Source organism: Brachypodium distachyon, chromosome 3, assembly GCF_000005505.3.
Source record: "Brachypodium distachyon strain Bd21 chromosome 3, Brachypodium_distachyon_v3.0, whole genome shotgun sequence".
In the NCBI taxonomy this organism is placed as follows: Eukaryota; Viridiplantae; Streptophyta; class Magnoliopsida; order Poales; family Poaceae; genus Brachypodium; species Brachypodium distachyon.
Window position 1 is genome coordinate 597,303 of NC_016133.3, and position 19,471 is coordinate 616,773.

The following is a 19,471-nucleotide window of genomic DNA, read 5'->3' on the forward strand; positions in this document are numbered from 1 at the left end:
ATTATCTTGATTATGGTAACTTTGTTTCAAAATCTTGATTATGGTAACGTTATTCTTGTACTATAAGAGTTAGGGAATTCTTTGTAATTCCAAATTTTCCTTCCTAACAACATAAATAATGGATCGATTCAAGGGGGTTTTCTCTTCTCTTTATTTATTCAGATTCATCATATATATAACATCGTCTGTCATCTCTGATATATCGATCATGAATTCATGATACATGAGAGATCTCTTCCATTACATACGTTCGATCACTAGCTGTAGAGTTGAAGAGCTAAAGCTCTATCGATCAAATCCCTGCCTTGGATCAATCGATCATGCGTGAAGAGGAGGGCGGGAGGCGGCGGCGACCGCTCGATAACCTTGTGCAGCCGCTGCTGCTGCTGTCGGGCGCCGGAGTTGGGGCCATGGCAGCACTAGCAGACCAGGCCACGCAAGCTGCAGTGGCCAGGGTTCAAGTTGTGGTACTCGCAGCAGCTCATGCACTTGCCGGCCAAGTAGCACATGCCACCGCACTCCGGCACCTGGAAGTCGCACCGTTGCTCGTTTAGGCGGCGATCTCTGGCACCATCTCTACTGCACATCATTGATCAACATATATACATGCAACACAAATTATTTGATGACACATTGTTTTGTGTAAATTGAGCTCTTCTACTTTACCCCAAAATTAATTAGAACCGTCCATTTGTTTAGATCTAAGGGCTCTGATCATTTGCTACTCCTTGATACTCTAATTTGGAGGTAAGGAGTATTACGATGGAGTATTCACGCACAGGGGTAAACATGTAAACAAAGATATCCTCTTTCCCGTCGCTCCGCTTCCCTGTTCCCCATTCTCTGCCCGTCGATCACTTCTCCGCCGATGCCGCACCTCTCCTCCGTGCTCCATCCGCCGACCGCCGCCCCCACAGCAGACTGCCTCCCAAGCGCCCTCTGTCGCCGCTAACCGCCTCCCTCCACCGCCGCGTCTGGTGCTGCGGCCTTCCCTCGTGCGCCCGTTCGAGGCCGCGTCTCCTTGACTTCTCCGCCCGGCCTTCCGCCAGAGTTCGTCCACCAGGTAATATCTGCTTTGACTACCATCGACGTCAGCCGCTCGTGCCGCGACTGGCAGAACGCACAACAGTCGCTCTGCTAGGCGGCTGCGCTGCTCGCGCCCCGTCAAGGTATTTTCCCTCGGCTACTCCCGAATAATCGCACAGCAGGCGCGTTGTTGTGAAGGTGTATCAGGAGTAGTAAGTAAGATCTTAAATACGGACCCATATTGCTTGATTTGGTTTGCATTTGGATAGACAAAATATTGCTTGATGAGTGGATTATGCTCTGTCTTCTTCATGTTTACAACCTGTCCTTGTAGTGCAAGCAGACAACTGAGGAGGTTGGTGGGCGATGCATCAGTGTTCTATGCCTGCAGAGAGGATGGCGGGCTTGCTGTTAAGAGGGAGGAAGACGGCGGCGACGTTGGCTCGCAGTGGGGATGGTGGTGGGGGGGGGGGGGGGGGGGGGGGGAGGACGACGGCGCGCTGTGAAGAGGGAGGAGGGCGCCGCCGCGCCGGCTCTGCGCTTTGTCTGACGGAAAAGCTAATGAAGATGATCTATTACTTAATTATTTTATTAATGTGAAAATGTGAAATGTCATAAATACCCTTCCTCAATACTCTGTTGAGGCTGGTGGGAGTAATGGGTACGGTAGAAGTTGTCTTATTAATTAGCGAAAATTCATCTAAGCTAGGATTATATATTAATGAATTTGGCGCTTACATGTTGTGATGAGAAGGATGGCCAGGAGGACCAGCAATGGGACAGGCTGCTGCTTCTTGCCTGCCATCTCCACTTTCCACTAATGCTAGCTTCTAACAGTTCTTTGATGAGTGAGTGATTTGATCTAGGCGATGATGCTAAGGTATTTATACACGTAGTGTGAAATCATAGGTGATGTGTAACATTGGCAAGTGTTTTAGATGAAACATTGATGTGGATACTTTGGATAATATGGATATTTATGTGATGACATGTATCTTGTTTGGACTTAGTGCTTTGCTAGTGGTGTGCTGATCCATTAGTTTCTTATGTGAAAACATGGCGTGAGTTATGTGAAACTTACCCTGATACAAGTCGTGGACTTGTGCTTGTACTGGTTATTTGTGTGTTCACTTTCAGGTGTGGCCGGAGCTAGAGGAACGTGGTCTATGACGGGATCGAGGGACGAAGCTTGGGAGAAGCTGAGGTCGAGGATCAAGGTCATGCGGGACGTTCGTGCGAAGGAACAATGGAAGTGAAGGCTACGATGATCCGGGAGGGCACCGGTTTGTCGTACGTTGTTTATACCGGATATGTACGATATTGGAGATATTTGATACGTGATGGTCGAGTTTTGAAGACATCACAAGAAGAGTTGATGGCATGGAGTGGCATCGACGTGAAGATATGTAGGTCCAGCCGTGGCTGGATGAGAGCTGTTTAAAGATTAAACAGTAGCGTCATCAAGATGGCGTCAGATGGAAAGTGGTCCACATGAAAGTTGTGCGCGTCGTCGAGACGAACAACTTTGCTTTTGGAGTCGTCTCGTCTGTGGGCCCCACGGGCAGAATAACGACCGGGACAGAGGAGTTCGTGTTGGATTCGGACTCGGTTTAAGGTCGCAATTTTTCCTTATAAATAGAAGGCATCCTAGTTAGGGTTTTAGTAAGGACGTGAGAGAACTTAGAGCTTTGGATCTAGATCAATTCTTGGAGAGTTCTTGGATGCATGGTTGCATCTTTTGTAATCGATCGACATCATTGCAATAAAGAGATTCGTTGGCGGTGTCATCTTTGTTCTTCTTGGATCTTCGTGGATTCTTCGTGCTAAATCTTTCTAACACTTTGCTGCAGGTTTATCATGAGTTCATAGTGCTTTTCTGCAGGTTTACCACGAGATCAAGGAAGATCGCGATTACTTCATCTTTCTTGTTATTCCTCGAAATCGATTATAGATTAATTCTCATAACTTTCTGTCAGCTGTTATTGATTTGATCATATCTTTTGATTGGTAAGTCCAATTGAGGTGATTCTTGTTGTGTTGGTTAGATAATTTCAATACCTTCCTTTTGCATACTCATAAGTATTTTTTCGTTCATCCAATCAAAAGTTACGGCTGTTTTACTTTCACGGATAGAAAGGTGATTTAGGGTTTGAAATTTCGGGAAAAGTTTTAATTTGCTTCCGCGCAATCATTCACCCCCCCTCTGATTGCCTATCTCGATATCACACGTAGTTAACCAACAAACAATTTACACCCATTGATTGCTGCTGAGATCATCTGAGCGGCGGTTCAGAAATCTTTTCAGATTTAGGATGCTAAAGATTTGTCACTGAGCTTGTTGAGACAGGCTTCAGAGCTAAGTGTATCCTTCTTTGATGTATGTCCACTGCTAAGTGTACAACTAAGCTGCTAATTAAGTGGTAAAACTGGCAAATGCCAGTCTCACAAGGCATGGAGATCGTCATCTGCTATTAGAGGAATCCGTTCCTTCATATTGTACAAATTTGCAAAGCCTAATTTCATCTGGGCATCAACCGGTTCAGACCTGAGTCTACATCCAAAAATTGGCATCAACCTCTTCAGACTTGAGGGTCTCTACATCCAAAAATATTACCTTTCATTATCTACACAAAACAACCGGAAAATTTTCCGAGAAGGTAAGCATGCGGCGTACAAACAATCTTTATGTGTAAAGACAGGATGTCGAGACCATCCAACATCTATTCTATTCCAACCCCATTGTCCATTAATTGAGCCTGCTCCTCCAAAAATTGCATGCAAGATGAGCTTACAGGACTGCCAATCAAGCAAGCAACAAACCACCAGGTTTGGTAATAAGGTGGAATCCAAGAATGTTTGTTTTGGCTGAAAAGCAATTTCATTCATTCAGAAACATGATTACATTCATGCTGAACGCATTCTGGGCAGTTAGATATTTTTTCTTTGAGGGGATTCTGGGCAGTTAGATGAGCAGCCAAAATGTCACCGTTTCGAAGCATTTCTGTGGGCTATGGCCCTTGAATTTTGAGTATCCAGACGATTTTCAGATACCATAACCATCGGTACATAGTTACAAGAGTTTTTCGTTGACTACATATAGCTAATAATTTTTTTAGTAACCAGCTGATTTTAATATAAAGTGACCCTTTGTACATTATTACATACAATTTTTATCCGGTCAAAAAATATCGCCGTTATATATGGACGTTTTCGCGAGCACATGATTTTCGGTTCCCACGACGATTTCTTGGAAATGAAAAAAAACACTATAGATTGGATAATTAGTATCACAAGTTTTTTTAAATGGAATAAATTTATGAAATTCTGTTAAATCTGTTAGATTTTGTCACAAAAGTAAAATTAATTAGGGGGTAAAAAAGAAAACTTCTCTTAATTTTATAATTGTTGAATTGGTCAAGTACACTTTCCTCAGATCATCGTACATAGTCACGTAACGCTTGCTCGACCTTTTTCCCTTTGATTTTTCCTCTAGTTTCAAAATCTTGATTATGGTGCGTTAATTTCTTGTACGGAGTATAAGAATTAATTCTTTGTATTTTCAAATTTTCCTTCCTAACAACATAAAAATATACGGATCGATTCAAGGGGAGTTCTCTTTATTTATTCAGTTCCATCATACATACACTGTCTGTCATCTGTGATATATCGATCATGATTCGTGAGAGATATCTTCCATTAGATACGTTCGATCACTAGCTGTAGTGTTGAAGAGAAACTCTATCGATCAACATATAAACCCTTGGATCGATCATGCATGAAGAAGAGGGCGGCGAGGCGGCGGCGGCGACGCCGGAATCACCTTGAGCATGCGCTGCTGTTCGCCGGAGTTGGGGCCACGGCAGCAGTAGCAGACTATGCCATGATTCAACCTGCAGTGGCCATCGCTTAAGCCGTGGTTCTTGCAGCAGCTCGAGCACTTGGACACGTAGCACATGCCGCCGCACCGCGGCGACAGGACGTCGCACAGCTTCTCGTTGCCGGCGGCGGCGATCTCCGGCACCATCTCTACTGCACATCATTGATCATGATTTCCAACACAAATTTGATGACACATGGTTTTGTGCATAGCGAAAATTCGTCGATCTAGCTAGGATTAATGAATTTGACTTACATGTTGTGATGAGAAGGATGGCCAGGAGGACCAGCAATGGGGCAGGCTGCTTCTTCTTGCCCGTCATCTCCAGAAATGCTAGCAACTGATTTTCTGATGGGTGACAGACTGAGTGAACAGTGGAGCGATTTGATCCAGGAGATGATACTAAGGTATTTATACACATGATTAGCCAACAAACAATTTAGGCCCATTGATTGCTGCTGAGATCATCTGAGCGGCGAGGTTCAGAAATCTTTTCAGGTTTTTTTTTTTGAGGAATCAACGGGGGAAGTCTCCCCATCTGAATATATTACTCAAACGCGCCCGAGGGACAATACAACTTGCCGGAGCAAGTACAATGGAAACACAAAAACCAAGTACAAGATTACAACACAACACAACAACAGCCTCCTAAACATCAACTGATTGAGTGTAGGCGAATGCCAAACGCAGCACAGGTCGTGTCATAACCATGAACAGGGTAGCACTAGTAAAAAGGGAGTTGGTTGTCGATGGCAGCACAAATGCCAGTAGACAACACAAAGGAGCACAAACAAGGGCTACACCATGAGAGCTCAAGAGTAGCAACACAGAACCGACAGACAAGCCCGTCACCCCACACCGAACAAAGAAACTGCACTATCTCCGACTTCACGCCTTCAGAGCTCGCCAACAAAGGACGGCTTAGTCCGACGGAGATGTGGGAGCTAAAGAACAGGAGAGGGATCAAGCTCATCAATCATGGACAAGCACACAAATTCTCCACCGAGAGGGTGGTTATAGCCCAAGAAATTTGGGAAGAAGAAGGTACAGGAAAGTGCTGTGGCGGACAAGGCCGAGGAGGGCGACGAAAGTGGGAGGCGAAGCCGGACGGCTGGGCGACGGCGATGAAGTATGTGGACGATGAGCGCAGAGCCGCAGACGCAGGCAGACAGGGCCACACATCCCTAGGCGGCAGCACCAAGAGAGCCGGATCCGGGCAACCGGCCAGCAACGGCGAGGAGGATGGATGGCCGGAGGCCGGAGTGGATGGCAGGGGAGCTCCTCCAGGTGACAGGAGGGATGAAACGCGACGGCGCCTCCCGGATCTGATCGAGGCACGCCGAAGCGGGCCGGATCCGGTCGAGACAGGCGAGCAGCCGCCAAAGTAGGGGAAGAACGGGTGGAGTAGCTTCGGGGCGCGCGAGAGGACGACGGCCGGCGGCGCCGACCGGAGGCAGACCAGGCGGATCTCGCTGGCTGATGCACGGATCTCACGGCCCAGACGCGGATCTCGTCGGCCAAATGCCTCGCCGCCACCTTCATAGGCGATGCCCCGGGCTTGCCGGCGGCTGCCTCCGGCAGCGGCAAGGGAAGAGCGAGGATGGGGGAATGAGGGCGACGGGCGCTAGGGCTCGCCCCCGCGTCGCCTCTCTCTGGCGACTCAGGGGCGAAACCCTAGCCGAGCAGCCGCCACCCTCCCACCGCCACTCCTCCCTCGCCCCTGCCGGAGGCAGCTGCCGGCAAGCCCGGGGCGCTGCCAGTGAAGGTGGCGGCGAGGCTTTTTCCGCGGCTAGGCCAGGCCATCCCACACCCGCGCAGCCCAGCCGTGCTCGCCTGGTCCACTTCTGGTCGGCGCTGCCCTCGGTCTCCGAGCTGCGCTGTGTGGACTCCCTGCCGCTCTCCGTCGTCCTCACGCGCGCCCCATGCTCCTCCATCCGCTCAGCCCGTGCCGCGGCGGCTGCTCCCCTGTCCCGGCCGGATCCGGCCCACTGCGACGTGCCTCACCGGCCAGGTCCTCCAGATCCGGCGACTGCCATGCCAGATCCGTGCGCCTTCGGGCTCCCAACATGCCGTCGGCCTCGTGCGGTGTAGTCGGTCGCCAAATCTAGGCCGTCCTCCTCCCGTGCGCCTCCCCATGATCCTCCACGGCTCCACCCCATGCTCAACTCTTCCCCACCCTCCCCAACCCTCTCCCGGCTAGACCGAGGCGCCCCCCGGCCAGATCTTGCGGTCTAATCGACGGATACGGCCTCTGCAAGGTCTGAATCGGGAGGGGCTGCGCCGCCGCCCACTGCCTCTTCCTGCCGCCCCTCCGCCTCACGGTTGCCGGCGGCGTTAGCCCGGTGGACCTCCGCGTTCTTCTGCTGGTGTGCCTCTTCGTGTTGTGCTGCCTTGGGACCCCAATCCTTGGCCGCGGGGAGCACCTGCCACCTACTGCTTCCGGCTCCCCGCTGTTCCCCTCCATCTCTGCCTCCGGGCGGCCACGACCACCCCCATTCCACCTGCCATCCCATGCCAACCCGTCGCAGCCATGTCCTCTCCACCCTCCCCCTCAGATCCAATGAAATACAACCCGGTGTTACATGCTGATTTGGGAGATGATTGCTCTCCTATTTTGTCCTCATCCCTCCCTCCGTCTGGTGTGGCATTGCCATGCTCCTCGGTAATCATAGTATGCAGTAGGCAGCTGTGGTGGCGGCACTGCCTAACGGCTGGTGCCGTGGTTTGGATTTGGAAGTCTATACACCCTGTGATGATGTATTTCAGGATCCATGGTCTTGCAGATGGCGGCCATGGAGGTGGCATCCTCCAACCGGAGTTGGCCGTGATAGAATGTGTGTGCCGGCTAAGTTTTTTGGATCTGAGAATCTGACCTTCCACCTTTCGACCCCCATTCATATGTTAGCTCTTCCACAATCTCCATCTTGCTGCTTTTAGGTAGCTGTTGCCTCCATCAACTAGGTGTTGTATGGTATCCTTCATCTACACTCAACGAGGGCCTAAAACCATCCCTCCGTGAGATAATATCTCTAGTGCTACCCTTTGATATCATGCCATTGTGTGCCTTCTTCTCCCCATCTTCCTTGGGAAACGACCGCCCTTTTGGTGGAGTTTTTGTGTTCTACTCGTGCATGATTGACAAGCTTGAGTCTTCCTTATGTTCTTCGGATGAACTACCCTAGAAAAAAGAGGGAAGAAGATTGGTCACTGAACTTATGCAGGCAGGCTTCAGAGCAAAGTGTATCCTTCTCTGTCGTCTGTCCACTGTTAAGTGAATAACTAAGCTACTAAGTGGCAAAACTGGCAATGCCTGCCAGTCTCACAAGGCCGGACCATGCTTGGAGATCATCATATGCTATTAGAGGAATCCAGTCGTTCATATCATACAAATTTGCAAGCCCAATTTAATTAATCAGGGCATCAACCGGTTCAGACCCGAGTCTACATCCAAAAATTGGCATCAGCCTGTTCAGACTTGAGTCTACCCTTCCTCCTGTATAGGGACCTTTAGCCATCTTGTTTTCTTTCGCTTTTCCTTTTCTTCTTTTTTGAACCTTTTGCTCTTTGGGCCGTCTTTGTACTTGCCCTTCTTGCGCCTTCTTCTTAATGAAAATGACACGGCGTTCGGCGTGTTTGAGAAAAAAGACTTGAGTCTACATCCAAAAACAATTCTTGGAGGGGCGCACTAGTTGGTAATCTATCAGGAAAATGTCCATTAATTGCTGCCACAATTTGTATGCAAGATAGCTTATAGGACTGCCAAAGTGCCAATCAAGCAAGCAAGCCACCAGGTTTGGGAATAAGGTGGAATCCAAAAATGTTTTTTAAGGCTGAAAAGCAATTTCATTCATTCAGAAACAGGATTACATTCATTCTGAACGCATTCAGCTAGAAAGTTAAGGACAAAATGTCACCGTTTCAAAGCATTTATGTGGGCTATTGCCCTTGATTTTTGAGTATCCAGACAATTTTCGGATACCATGAGAATCAGTACATGGTCACACGGAGTTTTTGGCCAATCAAAAAATATCGAAATTCTGGATGTGTTTTTGTGGGCTATAGCTAATGATTTTTTGGATAACCGGCTGGTTTTAATATAAGATGATCCTTGGTACGATGTTACATACAGTTTTTAACCGGTCAAAAATATCGCCATTATGGGTGTTTTCATGAGCTATGGCACATGATTTTGGGTTCTCACGACTATTTTAGGAAATGGGAAAGACTACTATAAACTAGGTAATTAGTGTCACAAGTTTGTTAATTTAAGTGGGGTAATTTTGTGAAATTCTGTTAAATTTGATATATTTTGTCACAAATGTGAAATTAGTGGGTAAAAATGATTTTTTATTAATTTATTAATTGTTGAATTGGTCAAGTACAGTTTCATTTCGTATATATGATCATCGTACGTAGTCACCTAAAGCTTGCTTGACCTTTCGTTTAATTTTTCTTCTGTTTCAAAATCTTGATCATGGTACGTTAATTTCTCTTGTATAAGAATCAGTTCTTTGTAAATCCAAATTTTCCTTCCTATCAACATAAATTAAAGGGCAGTTCTCTTTATTTATTCAGATCCATCATACATATAACATTGTCTATCATACATATTTATTCAGATCCATCATACGTTCAATCACTAGCTGTAGAGTAGAGTAGAGTTGAAGAGAAGCTCTATGGATTAAATCCCTGCCTTGATCGATCGATCGATCATGCATGAAGAGGAGGGTGGCGAGCCGCCGGTGGTGGCGGCGACGCCGGAATCACCCTGAGCATGCGCTGCTGCTCGCCGTCACCGGCACCGGAGTTGGGGCCACGGTAGCAGTAGCAGTGGCTTTTCAGGTCGCAGTGGCCATGGTTGAAGCGGTGGTTCTTGCAGCAGCGCGAGCACTTGCCGGACTTATAGCACACGTCTTCGCACTTCGTCAACCGGACGTCGCACAGCAGCTCGTCGCCGGCGGCGACCTCCGGCACCATCTCTACTGCACGTCATTGATCAACATCCATGAATGATTCCAGCACAAATTTGATAACACATGATTTTGTGTATGTCTATAGTGAAAAATTCATCTAGCTAGGAACAATTAGTAGTAACTAATTTCTGACTTACGTGTGGTGATGAGAAGGATGGCCAGGAGGACCAGCAAAGGGGCAGGCTTCTTGTTGCTGATCATCTCCACTAATGCTCAAGCTTCTAATTTGCTGATGAGTGAGTGACTGGTGGAGTGATTTGATCTAGGTGATGATGCTAAGGTATTTATACACATAACTGACCAACAGCTACTGAGATCATCTGAGCGGCGATTCAGAAATTATGCAGATTTAGGATGCTAAAGATTAGTCACTAAACTTGTTCAAGCAGGCTTCAGAGTTAAGTGTATCCTTCTTTGATGTCTGTCCACTGTTAAGTGTACAACTAAGCTGCTAAGTAGCAAAACTGGCAATGCCAGTCTCACAAGTACAAGGCTGGACCATGCTTGGAGATCATCATCTGCTATTAGAGGAAATCCTTTCATTCGTGCTGGACCGCGCATCAACCTGTTCAGGTTTGAGAGTTTACATCGAAAAATTGGCATCAACCTCTTCCGAGACTTGACGGTCTACATCCAAAGAAATTACTTGAGCAGCATCTATCTAGGACAATGTCTAATTCCCTTTTCATCATCTACAGAAAACAACCGGAAACTGTTCCAAAAAGGTAAGCATGCGGCATACAAAAAGCTCGCGACATTCTTTATATCTGAAGACAGGGTGTCGTAGCCATCCAGCAGCTATTCTATTCCAACCACATTGTCCCCTAATTAAGTCTAATCCGCCAAAATTTGGATGCAAGATGAGTTTATAGGACTGCCAGTCATGCAAGCAAGCCACCAGGTTTGGGAATAAGGTGGAATCCAAGAATGTCGTGGCTTGTTCTTGGGGGTTTCCTTCAGTTGTACTCTTTCTCTACTTAAGTGAACAGCAAAGCTCCTGCCATTTTCCTAAATAAAAAAAGAGAATGCAGTGGCTGGTGAATCACTGATAAAAGATCAGATTTCTAGAGATTCTTCATCAATCTAGTGGCCGGTGAATCACTGATCAAAGAGCGAGCAGCCGCCAAGTTTCAATGATGACTATTGCCATAGTTCAATTTACAACCCTGAACAAAACCGTCTAAAACTTGCATCCTAGGTCATCATAACAATGGTGGCCATACAGGAAAAAGAAACCTAAGTGCAGAGAATAATTCACGCCTTCAGAGTTCAGAGCTCCAAACAACCATGATTCAACTTCATCTAATCATATGGACAGCACAGGAACCAAGATGCAATCTCTTACAAGCAGCAGTCAGTAGCAAATCAGCACACAGAAATCCGGTTTTTATTTCAGGAAAGAAAAGAAAACATATAACTCAGGTACGCCAGCTTCAAATTTGCTGTAATGAAGAGACAAAATGACAAGGCACTCTCTTCTCTCTCAGCTAACCCCCATGTTGCCCCTTTTCACGAGTATAAACCATAATATAAGAAGGTTTAGAGCCTGCTGCTTCTGTGGCTCGATGGCTGGAGCCGCTTCTCCGCTAGCGCCAATACCTGTGCAGCAATCAATCTCATCAGTCAGCAGTACAAAAGATATCAGCAAATATTAACTTCACGACAACGAAACAATGACTGAAAGTCCAGCAATGATAAGTAAAAATAACATTTGAAAGAGAGAAGGGCAGGAAAGACAAACTCAGCGTGTGGATGTGATGGCCATATCCAACAGAGAGTACCCACATTCCAAATACAAACTATAAAAGTAGAACGAGATGAGTAAAATAAAATCTAGATACTCCCTCCGATCCATATTAATTGTCAAAATATTAAATGTATCTAGACGCTTTCTAGGCATAGATACATCCATATTTGAGAAAATTTGAGACAATTAATATTGATCGGAGGGAGTATCATTTTTCGCAAACTCAACATTAACGATAAGCCTCACACACACAAAATCCGAAGTCTAACTCTATGCTTTGGGCGAACCACTCGGTTAATGTGTGCAATGGGGAGGAAGAGGATCATTATCAAGAGCGAGAATGCTTAGAGCACGGTGCATTTAGCTTTAAGGTGCAAGATGTATCACGAAGGTGCCTCTGTCTACCCTTTATCTGAAACAAATTTACGAATTTTCATAATGGTTTTATATCGAATGTATGTGAACCTTCACAGCAAGTCAGCAATGATTTGATAGAATAAATTAGTCAAAATAGTTTGCTCTATGTCATGACAAATATAGTTAAATTGCAGCATAAAAAACAACACCGCTATAAATTTGTTCCAAGCAAAGAGGAAAAATATAACATTATTAGTAGGCACTTCAGAAATCATGTACTCCCTCCGTCCGGAAATAAGTGATGTCGATTTGTATAAAATTCTATAAAAATCCAAGTCACTTATTTCGGGACGGAGGGAGTACAAAAAATAAGTGGACTCAGACTACTTCTGTAATGTAAAGATAAGCAATTACCTGCAGTATGATAATCATCCATGCATACCATTCACTAGAGCCTGCAATGAAATAGCCAGATTGTTCATTTTTACGAACCTGAAAACTTACCCCCGGAAGAAAATACCTCATAGCTTCGACCCTTTCATTTCGCTTGTATGTTAGTTAGTGGCAGCCTTCCAATTAGTACTTCTTTTCGGTAGTGTGTTTGCATCACAAGTTTCTAGAGCCCATTTCACTGCCCTCTCCGGATTTCAGACTTTCCAGTTCATAAAGGTTAAAATGTATACCACGTGCGCCCACCCGGAGCGCCCTTGGATCAGACCGTAGAGGGGCTGTCTCAAACTAAACGTGGACGCGAGCTACTTGCAGAATAAGGGCTGCGGGGCCTGGGGCGCAGTCCTCCGCAACCATAATGGTGTGATTCTGGGATCTGCATGGGCGGGTCTTGTCAGAGCTCTGGACATGGCCTCGATGGAGGATGGCGGCCAGGGAAGGCTTACAGGCGCTTCTCCATATCATCACGGCTCCTGTCTGCATTGAGAGCGACTGCAGCCTCTTGATCAACGAACTTACGAGACCTGCCCCCTCGCGTGCCATCTTTGCTCCCTTGCTTGACGACGTGCATGAGATGCTCCGTTCCGTCCCGGACTACAAATTGCTGAAGACCCAAGGAATGCAAACCTGTTAGCGCACGATTTGGCTGCTCATGCTAGGCTTGGTGTGTGTTCTGGGGTGTTGATTGGTTCTGTGCCATCTGTTATAAGGCCAGATCCAATCGAACCATGTAGTGATTATTGCTGCAATTGAATCTCACCTTGCCCTTAAAAAAAAGTTCATATTGTTGATTGGTTCTGTGCCATCTGTTATAAGGCCAGATCCAATCGAACCATGTACTGATTATTGCTGCAATTGAATCTCACCTTGCCCAAAAAAAATGTACACCACACAGAAAAAAATGCACAATATATATTCTTTAGGTTAATAGGCAAATAGGCACAACTATTTTGACAGAAAATAGCAAGCCATAAGGGGATTCCAGCAGCACTATTATTGATTAGAAGATAGAAAAAAGAAGGGGATAACCTTTTATCAGACACGTCACAACCTGCAGAACATTCATGATGATATCAGGTCGGAATACAGGTCGTGGCCTCGTGGGTTGCTGCTGGCACAAAAAGCCTTAGAGAGAGTGAGCTTTAGGGCATGAGGATCATCTAAGGTTGTCTTGTTCGCACTGTATTATAATTCTTGCTTTTCATTTTTAATCATGCCTTCCTTACTGTGCTGTTGAACTCTTTCGACCTTAATATACATGCATAAGTTCTGAATGTTCTCCAAAAGAATCCCGAAGGAAAGGAACTTTAGAGTGAGTGGATCACATTGTCATGGCCCACTGATTCAGTCTACTAGCGCAATACACCTAACCAAAAACCAAAGATATGAAGGGATGAAGATGATGCTCAATCACCACAGTTTATCAAACGAATGCACATAAAGGGCCGATGAAACAATAATGGCATTCTAGATGATAAAGGTAACAGATAAAACAACAATGGACATGCCATATAGGAGAAATAACATACCACAAACAACTAACTCTACACAATTGTTTGCCTAAAATGCATGGATAATAATGGTGAGCTAAACTATTAATATGAGCTGGAGATTGATCCATCCAGTGGAACATATTGATGCACACAATGAATCTACTGGGTCAAGGAAACTGCTGCAAATAGAAAGCAAAATTTAAGAACAAGCATGGACTAAAATACATCTAGCAAAAATGTGAACCAGTTGATCGGTAAAACAACAGCGCAACATCTCACCTCCTAACAAAATCCCAATCAAGAAGCACACGCCATGGATCTGCCAAAGAACCAAAGGTATGTTAAAAGATAATGCAAAAGATAACTACAGAGAATTTGATGTATAGCTATGATGTGCCTTAGTTTTTTACTTCTATTTTGTTACCAGGACCACGTCTAAAACTGGCTCGAACATTCTTTCGTTTTTACCGATTGGATTATCATACAAATAGGGAATAACCTTTTCTTTTAAAGGAGCTAACTCACAAGTTCCACTTCTATCGTCGTACCCTACTTTACATTCTGTCAAATGACCATGGTGGAACGCATTTTTATGAAGCTGCAAATATATCATAATAACAGTGAGCACTGATGAGATCTAAATTAGGATGTTTGTGGCAATACTTGCCCCCTGCTCTCCAATTCAACTCATACCACCTAGAAGTTACCTGCCCACATTTTGTCCTCATACAACCTAGTGCTGATAAGAGAATCAAATCCAAATGAAAATGACAGGAGAATTTGAGTAGCTTTGAATAACTACTAGGAAAAAAAAATTGAACCTCTGGCCATGAGAATCAAAGCATACCGGGATAGGAGACAAATTTATCTCAGTATCATGTGAAATCATCAACATATGACCACTCGAGCAAGCTGTCAGACCCAACACGTCTTGGGAGGAAACGGGCTGCATGATTTCTCACTGTGGCGTGTAGGGTTTGATTGGTAGGCTCCTTGATCGGTTCTTACCGTGGATACAAGGAACACCCGGCTATCATGCGGGCCCAACAGTAGCTAGGGCCCAGTGGCAGGTAGCTCTCCACCAACCTGAAGCAGGCATACACGTGTCAGAACAAGGAGAGGGTTGTGCGGAAAAGCGAAGCTAAAGAGAAGCTAACCCTAACATCTACGCAACTTGGACACTGAGGATATGACCAACAGATTCTGGGCCCGATAACAGCATATGTCTTCTCGCATTGCACCAAGCCACACACACGAAGCGAAATTCCTACCAACCCCAACTCTGTGCCTCAAGGCCAATCCGGGATGATGGACGTAAAGCCTATGTGGAAATGAGAAAGGGATGCGGTGAAAACAGAGTCGAGACGAAAACACACAACGGAACAAACAACCCAGTCGCTGCCAACACAACCAACAAGAACGGAAGCCACGCTGGCAGAGAAGCAATGACAGAGGACCAAAGTTCATGAGTTTTGGTAAAAACAGCGGCCGGAGGGGTAAAGAAAGAAATGACTACCGGATGGGACGACTAACGATCACTAACGGTGGGGAGCTCTCCCGGCCCAAATAGTCGAGGACCAAATAAAGGAAGAATACATTCGATTGTACTAAATATGCGGGAATCACATTTGCAAATCCAATGTAGAGTAGTTCATGGTATGTCTAGGGAAATCTACTTTTGGTTCCTTCCCCGTTGCCCTAGTTTAATTTAAACCCCAAACTTCAAAGCCGTCCGAAATTTGCATCCTCAACTATCGAAACTACAAACGCAACACTAGAGTGAATAACACGTGGCTTCAGAACTCAATTCAGAACCCCAACACCCAGGAGTCGGTTTCATCTGATGATATGGATAGCACGGGAAATGAGGTTCTATCTCCTACAAGCGGCAGCCAATAACAACTAGCACAGAGACATATTTTGTTCCACACACACAAAAGAATACATAACCAAGGTACCGCAGCTTCAGGGTTGATGTGCATTAGTCATAACTCATAAGGTATTATACGGACAGAACAGTTGACTGAGTTGAACTAATAAAATAAAGGGACAATTGACGAAATGACAAGGTTCTCACTCGCAGCTAATCCCAGGGTGTGCCCTTGTTATGGGTCAACCATCTCATTGCATCCAAATTATAAGAAATATGTAGTTCATATGGAATTGGAAGGTTCAAGAGATGTATGACGACATAGGGTTAGACCCCGCTGCTCCGGTCGCTCAATAGTTAGAGCAGTACTTCACACTCCTGTGCAGCAGCCAACCTCATTAGTGACGAGTGCATGAGACATAACTCAAAAAGATCAGGACAAAATTAACTTCACGATAATGAAATTTATGACTGAATTTTTAAGTCAGATCATTCCAGCAATATTAGGTAAAATAGCTCCACAAGCTCGGTGTTCTGAACACCCAATTCAAGTTCAAACGCACCCTAACATCTCTGATATGTGAAATCATACAAAACAAATCAAAATTCTTTTCAAATAATGTCACATACTCAGGTACAGAATGTATTATCTACTTAGGAGCTAGCTTCTATTTGAACCTTCAGAAAACTGCTAACAAAAGTAAAACATTGAAGTACAGCAAGTAGCAGTCTAGCAGAGATATCATCCTCACAGATTTTTTTTGTTTTCTCTTAAAAACGTATTGTCTTGACACCCACGAAAAGTTTTAAGAGAAAGGCATTGCGAATCACCAACAATTGGTCAGCTAATTTTGTTTTAGTGAAAAATTGTTGCAACCGGATTATCATATTGTTTTGAGGAATTTGCTAGTCTACCATGCTCCTGAGGAAAAGGGAGAAGGATAGAGCATGAAGAAGCTATCGACAATATGATCTTGTCAAGCGACCAAATGACTATAAAGAAACAAATCTTCATAACAGAAGTCGTCACCGTGACAGAATAGCAATCGACATCTCAAGAGGGGGCACCTCAACATGTGACATGTCAACTATTGGAAATACTAACAATTTTCTTGCTAAAAAATGTCAGGTGTGATGGCCATATCAAACGCAGGGTATCCAATCCAAAACACAAAAACTATGGAACTACAAAGAAATAAGTAAAACCTAGACATACGTTTTGCTAACTTAACAAACAACAATAGAATATCAGAGAGCAAGTATAAATTTTTAAGCTTTCAGCGAACCAAGTGAACATGTTAAAATGGGGAGGAAGAGATGGCTACACATGGATAAATGGCCCTGACACAAGGTAAGGTTTGACATATCATCTTATTATTCGTAACTGTCAGCAACTGAGCCATAGAAATTGCATTGCTAATTAAACCTACTATAGCATCAAGACTGCAAAGCACAGTAAAGGCATACCCGCAACCGTGTATAAAAAAATAAGCAGACTAAGGCTATGCCTGTAATGTAAAGACAAACAATTACCGGCAGGATAGAAATTTGTGAATGGGTGATAGGAATTCTCCAAAAGGTCTGCATCAATATCCTTGGACTGCATTGTATCAAGATTAACCATGAAGACATGAGTGCCCACATTGCATTCCAACGATATAAAAATCGCGTGCACATCATCGGAGTACCCCACTATAACTTCCTTCCCTGTCTTCTCCCAAGACGGCAGACCAACAATCTTATGCATGTTAACTGTCTTCTGAAGAGCCCATGTGGCAACACCACTACTGCTGACCTTGCGGCCCCACAGACGGAAGGTTGGGTACGACAACACAGCGAGACCAACACCGCCATCCTCTGCCCTGACGATCCGGACCCGACCGCTGTGAATGCCTTCAAGGAGAGGCCTCTTGATCACGGCTAGGTTCTGGCCTTCCAGATCAAACTCGAGCATGACATCCGTAGAGTCAAGTAGCCACCAGTAAAGGGCGTTACCAACAAGGGTGCAGGGCATACGGCTGATCATCTTGCGGCATCGTTGTCCAGCTGAGAGGGTGTCTCCCCACATGTTCGTCTCCGAGGAGTAGACGCGTGCGGCCGCCTGCGAGAGGTCCCCGTAGTCGGTGATCACCAGCACCACCTTGAAGGGGCTCTCATGGCAGGCCCCGTGCACGTGGCCCTCCTCGGCAGCAGCGCAGACCACGGCCCCGCTGGCCTGGGGATAAAGGTAGCTGTCGTCGGTGAAATCAGGCGGGACGGGCACGCTGCGGAGCTCGCCGGAGACGGGGGCGTACACGAGGAGCTCGGCCTCCGTGCGGTTGATCACGAGGACGCGCCCGTGGCGGCAGCAGAGGACGTCCCAGGAATCATGCCGGTCGAAGCCGAGGTTCAGGGAGAAGCGGTCCGGGGAGATGCGGTCGGGGGCGTCGAGGGTGGGCGTGAAGACGAGATCTTGGCCGAACTTCTCGAAGACGCCGAGGACTGGGGCCTTCTGGTGGCGAGTGCGGAAGCGGAGGAGGAAGGCCGGGTCGGTGGCGAGGCCTTCCCAGAGCTTGCTGACTTGGGCGGCGCGGGGCAGCGAGGAGGGCTGCGGGGGCAGGCGTTGGAGGATCTCCTGAAGGAGGTTGACGTCCTCCAGCGCCGCCGGCGTGGTGCCCCGGCGGTGGATCGCCTTGCCGTCGCGCTCGTCGCTCATGGTCAGGACTGGAATGGGGAATTTTTTTTCCGTTTGGGGATTTAGGGTTTTTTTTTTTTGAGCAATGGGGATTTAGGGATTGGAAGGAGATTAGGAGACGAAGAGAAGGAATGCACTGCGATGGGCCTTACGAGAAAATAGCCCACTGCCCCATGGGCTCCGGCCCGGCAAAATGTAAATCACGCTTGATAATGATAGCTGTTGGATGGTTAAGAGATCCCTTTCCTCTATAAAAAAAGGTTAAGAGATCCCTTCTTTTATGATTCTAAAAAGAAAATACATCCATCTTTACAGAAAAAGAATGTCACGATCTTTTGTTAATCATCATGTGAATTTTTTTTGAAACATTTTTGGTTGTTTTCTATAGAGGATGAAGAGTGGATTGGACATTTCCTGGATAGATCACCAACTATTGCGCCGCTCCAGTAATTATTTTGGATGCAGACTCTCAAGTCTAAACAGGTTGATGCCAACTTTTGGATGTAGCAGACTCTCAAGTCTGAGCAGGTTGGTACCCTAATTAAACGGGGCTTGCAAATTTGTACAATATGAACGAATGGAGAGTGAGACTGGCAATGCCAGTTTTGCCGCTTAGCATTGTCATACTCACACACTTAACATTGTTCAGTGACCAATCTTAGCTCTGGAGCCTGCCTCAAAAAGTTCAGTGACCAATCTTTAGCATCCTAAATCTGCATAGTTTCTGAACTGCCGCTCAGATGATCTCAGCAGCAATAAATGGGCCTAAATTGTTTGTTGGTCAATCAGTGTATAAATACCTTAGCATCATCACCTAGATCAAATCACTCCACCAGTCACTCACTCATCAGAATATTTGAAGCTTGAGCATTAGTGGAGATGATCAGCAACAAGAAGCCTGCCCCTTTGCTGGTCCTCCTGGCCATCCATCTCATCACCACATGTAAGCCAAATCAGTAAACTGTTCCTAGCTAGATGAATTTTTCACTATACACATACACAAA

The 19,471-nt window shown here is 45.9% G+C and overlaps 2 protein-coding genes across 12 annotated transcripts; both read right to left on the reverse strand.

Annotated features, from left to right (window-relative positions):
* Positions 1-4,626: 4,626 nt before the first annotated feature.
* On the reverse strand, positions 4,627-5,257 carry LOC100831744. Its single transcript, XM_003571597.3, has 2 exons — positions 5,159-5,257; positions 4,627-5,055 (listed from the first exon to the last, which is right to left on the reverse strand). The coding sequence occupies exons 1-2, from the start codon at positions 5,223-5,225 to the stop codon at positions 4,796-4,798; spliced, it is 327 nt and encodes a 108-aa protein (XP_003571645.1). The 5' UTR covers positions 5,226-5,257; the 3' UTR covers positions 4,627-4,795.
* A 5,887-nt stretch (positions 5,258-11,144) lies between these two features.
* Positions 11,145-18,704, reverse strand: LOC100821211. Of its 11 annotated transcripts, none has more exons than XM_024461191.1 (4): positions 17,327-18,574; positions 14,771-15,009; positions 14,203-14,242; positions 11,145-11,475 (listed from the first exon to the last, which is right to left on the reverse strand). In XM_024461191.1, exons 1-2 carry the CDS (start codon positions 18,486-18,488, stop codon positions 14,957-14,959), a joined length of 1,215 nt encoding a protein of 404 aa, XP_024316959.1. In that variant the 5' UTR covers positions 18,489-18,574; the 3' UTR covers positions 11,145-11,475; positions 14,203-14,242; positions 14,771-14,956. The 11 variants fall into 11 exon arrangements, with proteins under 11 accessions (XP_024316959.1, XP_014756816.1, XP_024316964.1 ...); XM_014901330.2 differs by having other exon boundaries at positions 11,145-13,796; XM_024461196.1 differs by adding exons at positions 15,081-15,244; positions 16,001-16,171 and having other exon boundaries at positions 11,145-15,009; positions 17,327-18,572.
* Positions 18,705-19,471: the final 767 nt, after the last annotated feature.

Excerpts from the sequence above, each read along its gene's own strand:
- LOC100831744 (XM_003571597.3), bottom strand. The coding sequence starts at position 5,225 with ATGACGGGCAAGAAGAAGCAGCCTGCCCCATTGCTGGTCCTCCTGGCC. Across the intron at positions 5,056-5,158 it reads CATCCTTCTCATCACAACAT|TAGAGATGGTGCCGGAGATC; the intron begins GTAAGTCAAATT and ends AATGATGTGCAG.
- LOC100821211 (XM_024461191.1), bottom strand. The coding sequence starts at position 18,488 with ATGAGCGACGAGCGCGACGGCAAGGCGATCCACCGCCGGGGCACCACG. Across the intron at positions 15,010-17,326 it reads CACAAATTTCTATCCTGCCG|GTTGGTGGAGAGCTACCTGC; the intron begins GTAATTGTTTGT and ends TGCCTGCTTCAG.